This window comes from Pteropus alecto, unplaced genomic scaffold, assembly GCF_000325575.1.
Source record: "Pteropus alecto unplaced genomic scaffold, ASM32557v1 scaffold213, whole genome shotgun sequence".
NCBI classification, from domain to species: domain Eukaryota; kingdom Metazoa; phylum Chordata; class Mammalia; order Chiroptera; family Pteropodidae; genus Pteropus; species Pteropus alecto.
Window position 1 is genome coordinate 6,347,080 of NW_006434829.1, and position 4,352 is coordinate 6,351,431.

The window sequence follows — 4,352 nt, forward strand, 5'->3', positions numbered from 1 at the left end:
GTATAGTTGGCATAAAATATTTCTTGGGATGTTTTTGAGAAGAGTCAGTGACTGCTAGGAGCTGGGAAAAATAATATGCTAACTGCTTTTCTTGAACTACACAGTTGCATGAGCCTATGAAGGCAGTCAGTGTTTCTTCTAATTCACCGGCTTATTAAAAAAACCACTCTTCACCATCATGCTCATTAAGCTAAATTTCAGATCTCCTCAAACTGTCTAGGCACTGACTTGGTCTAAAAGATTTGATATAAATTTTGAATCTTTGTTCTTGCAAAAATCTTAGTTATTTTTCAAATTTAAATAACTGAAATGGTCCCACGTAGCTAGGAGCTATCGAGCGGACAGCACGATTTGCAGTGCACCTCCACCATCACAAGTCCTACTGGATGGTGACATCTAGGGCCATTCATGCTCCCTTATCTTCAAACCATCAGCATTAAAATCTTTCCTATGTCCAAGCTTCTTAAATGTTTCCTTTGGAGCAATACTAAATATGGGAAAAAGCAATTCCCAAATCTCAAATACTATTTATGAGGTTTCATAAATACAGACTCTCAGAGTTTCTATTTTCTTACTTTACTTATTCAAGAAATTTTTATAAATTTCACTTAAAAAAATTATCTTCTAAGTAAGGTAGTTTCTAAGAAAATAAAAAGTAACAATAAATTTTTGAAAATCTATCTGGTGCTGTATTAATTTTCACACATAAAAACATGGCCATGACCATCACAAAGAGAATGATTAGGTGCATGAAGTCTCATAATTGTTATTCATCAATTAGAAATGTTAAAATCTTGAAATTATCTGAAGAAAATTAAAGATAAAAATATTTTTATTATGCATTCTTAAAGGGCATCTCTGTGATGGTTTACCAGTATTTAAAACCTGTATTCTAATCTATACCTCATTTGCATTCATAGCACAAATATTTCAAGTTATCCAAACTAAGTATATCAACATAGTCTTTTGTTTAAAAAACTCATCCTTTCCCTAAACACCAGTAAACTACAATGTATTACAAGAAAAACCAAGCAGATGTAATATATACATCATAAACTGCAAATAAAATTTAAGGTTTATTTAGAAATATTTTCCTTTGTTCATCTTCTTGCTTAAAAGACATAAAGCAAGTATCTTATCCAGGAACCCATTTTACTCCTCATATATGAAAACTGAGTGGCTATCTGAGAAAAATGTAAAATGTACACTTTAATTCAATACGAATAACAGCAAAAATATAGTTTGGTTCCTTGAAAGGCCACAAGAATGAGACAGAAATGTGGGACAGGAGGAAAATTAAAAGGCTGAGGGAGGAAAAAAAGATTGGAAGGAAAGAGAAAACAAGAGAAAGGAATCAATACAGAGTAAACGAGGAAAAAAATAGAATCAGGAAAAAAGAGAAGTGGAGAGCAACAGGCAGTAAGTTCTGAGCTTTACTAAGTGTATCATTTATCTGCTTTTATTATATACATGCTCATTAATTTAGCTAAATATTTCAGAGAAGTTAAAGATAAAGTGAATTTTCTTTAAAATTGTGATTTAGCTATTTGTCAGCTAAATTTCTGTTTATAAAATCTGAGTTGCCTTCACGAAACATGAATTAGGTCAAGCAAATCAAATATTGCTTTTTTGGGCCATATTAGGTCTAAAAGTTTCCTACTCGCTGTGTTCCTTGATATAAATGTTTAAAATTCAGACTAGGTAATTTTTCAAATCTTCCTAACACTAACCACATTCCAAAAATAGTTTCCTAAGCCATGATCTTACTGAAGCCAATTCAGTCCATAAAGCTGTGTGTTTAATTTGTAACTAGGTTTCTTCATTTTGACCTTGGATGCACAAGGCATGAGAGATTACCAGCACTGCAAAATTTAAACGAAATAACATCGTCCAACTTTTAAATTTGATGTGAAATTCAGAGAAAAACAGAAGTGAAGGAAAGTTGAAATCTCTATAAAAGAGTAAAAGGCAACAGAGACCAAACCATGACAAAATGGCTCAGATGAGGGGAGAGGGGATTCCAAGCAGCAAATTAAATGACAAACAGCAGCCCCACTGTTAGTTTCTTTTAAAAGTACTGAAACTCCCCTGTGAGGGAAGGTGTGCTAACAAGGCGGTTAATGCTTAGGTGTGATGATTAAGGGCCTCTTACTTACCAGTAACTGGAATCCAAAACTACTAACAGAGACAGTAAGATGGTGAGGATAACTACATTTGAGACCTCAAATTGAGTACATGATAAAATTGATTACTGACACTGTCTTTTACATACTACATCACATACATAGTTTCCCTTCAAGAGTATATATATGTATATATATACACACATATATATATACATATACAGCAAGACTCCTTTTTAAAGAGCATCTATTAAAGGATTAAATTTGTTAACATTTCCTAGCACCAAATAAATGACATGTATACATTTATTTTTGGATACCAAGTCATGGCACAATTAATGAAAATTTAAGTAAAAATGTTTTCTAAATGCTTTTTAAAAATCTGGCATTTAGTAGATTAAGACATTGAGTTATTCTATAAAATAATTCAAAATTTAGTCTCTAAAGTAAAATTTTACTCCTTAATATCCTCTAGAATATAGTATTTCACATAAAGTGACACATTACTGGCATAAATTTCTAAAGGATTTCTTTATGCTAGTACCTTTCGTATTTGAATACCAAAAGTCTATGACTAGCCTTATTTAAAAATTGCCCTACAAATAGAGAAAACACACCTTAGAAGTTCATTTCCAAAAGAAAGCTCTGCCCAGACTTTCTCCACTTAGGAGCAATCATTTCCTTTTCACTGGTGGTGAGGGGGTGCTGCGAGGGGCCAGTGCTGCCAAAGATCACCTCTGCTGGGTCATTCTTTAAGTACAAGACGTCCTGAGGTGTCTGCTACATAAGTATCTTAAACCCTCAGTCATGCAAACACTAAAAGACAGAAATGTTTCTTCCCTAGTTTTTCAACCCTATTCAATTTAAAATTCTTGTAAGAATAAATTTCTTACCAGGATAACAAAACAACTAACATTTTAAGTTTTCTATATTAAGCTCATGGCTTGGTTTTTAAAAAGGTTATTCAAGAAAGTTTTCTGAATGAGGAAAATATTAGGCATTTCCAAAACAGTCATATGTTTGCTTGGTATGCAAAAATTCATTTCTCAAACAACTCAATTTTTTACCTCCAGCTTTCTTAAGCTGGGTTTTATTTCTTTTAAAATTCTGAATTACTTACAGATATACATATTTTTAATGATTTTTGTCTGGCACAAGGAAAATATTGCTCAACAAGTCTACTCCCTTAACATGTATTCTTTAAAAAGTGTTTTACTGTTCAATTAAAATTAGTATAAAAAACCCAACTCACTGGCAAAGTAGAAAGAAGGGCTTGTCTCCTTGTTGTATGGTAATTTGGGACATGCTGAATTTGGGAAATAGAAAGGTAAATTAGCCTTTTGAGGTGTGCATTTTTCTAATTTTCTGGAAAGGTTGACATATTTAGTATTTCTTTTTGTATTCATGCATAATTCATTCTTCTTATTTTAAAAGAGCTGACAAGCACTTTAAACATTGCTACAAAATTAAATAAGAGAAGGCTGAACCAAAAGACACTTTTCTTCTGTACTGGGGGGTCAAGTTCTACACGCTGACTTGCTTAAACAAAAGGAATAAAATTGTTATCTAATAAGACCAACATGACATTCCGTTGAACAACCTTGATATAAATAATGTACCAAAATAAAATATTTACCAAGTTTAATTCAAATGACTCAAATAATTCTGCAAATCATTATTAATAGAAATGTCATCATTCTGTAAGATATTTATAAGGCATCTGGTAGTGGATCCAAAAACTTAGAAACATAATAATAGTAACATTAAACATGGGTATGATATCCTTTCTTATTAAGACGTCTACATAAAAGTGTGTGTTTAAATACAGATTCTCAGGTGGAAGGATAATAGGTGCATTTAAATCTTTCTGCCTACTATATTTTTTAATTTATCTGCATTAAACTATCAAAAATAAACCAAAAAAGAATTCTGGATCTGACTCTTCCTGATGGCTTTAGGTAGTAAAGTTTCATTATCACTTTTTCTGAAAGAGAAAACACCACTCTATCAAAGTAGATGAATTAGAAGACTAGATGTTAAGGAAACAAAAAGTAACTTCTTAGGAAGGAGGGGGCAGAAGGCATTGATGAAAGTTAAAAGTAAAGAGATGAAGTTTGTAATCAAAGTCCTTTCTAAAATAGAGAATAAGGTCAACAATTACTTAGAATGTGTGTGTGTATGTATGTGTGGATATGTGTATATATAGATATATATAGATATATCTATATA

The 4,352-nt window shown here is 31.8% G+C and overlaps 1 protein-coding gene across 6 annotated transcripts in view; it reads right to left on the minus strand.

Moving 5' to 3' along the window:
- The window catches only part of ATXN2 (ataxin 2), a 66,075-nt gene that overhangs the window by 7,213 nt on the left and 54,510 nt on the right, over positions 1-4,352 (minus strand). For 4 of the 6 annotated variants that reach the window (XM_015587928.2, XM_015587930.2, XM_015587927.2 and 1 more), the window contains one exon: positions 3,376-3,429. The exons of the other annotated variants lie outside the window; for them this stretch is intronic. In XM_015587928.2, coding sequence (XP_015443414.1) covers positions 3,376-3,429 — 54 coding nt within the window. The remainder of the gene's footprint in view (positions 1-3,375; positions 3,430-4,352) is intronic. 6 annotated transcript variants of the gene reach the window in all.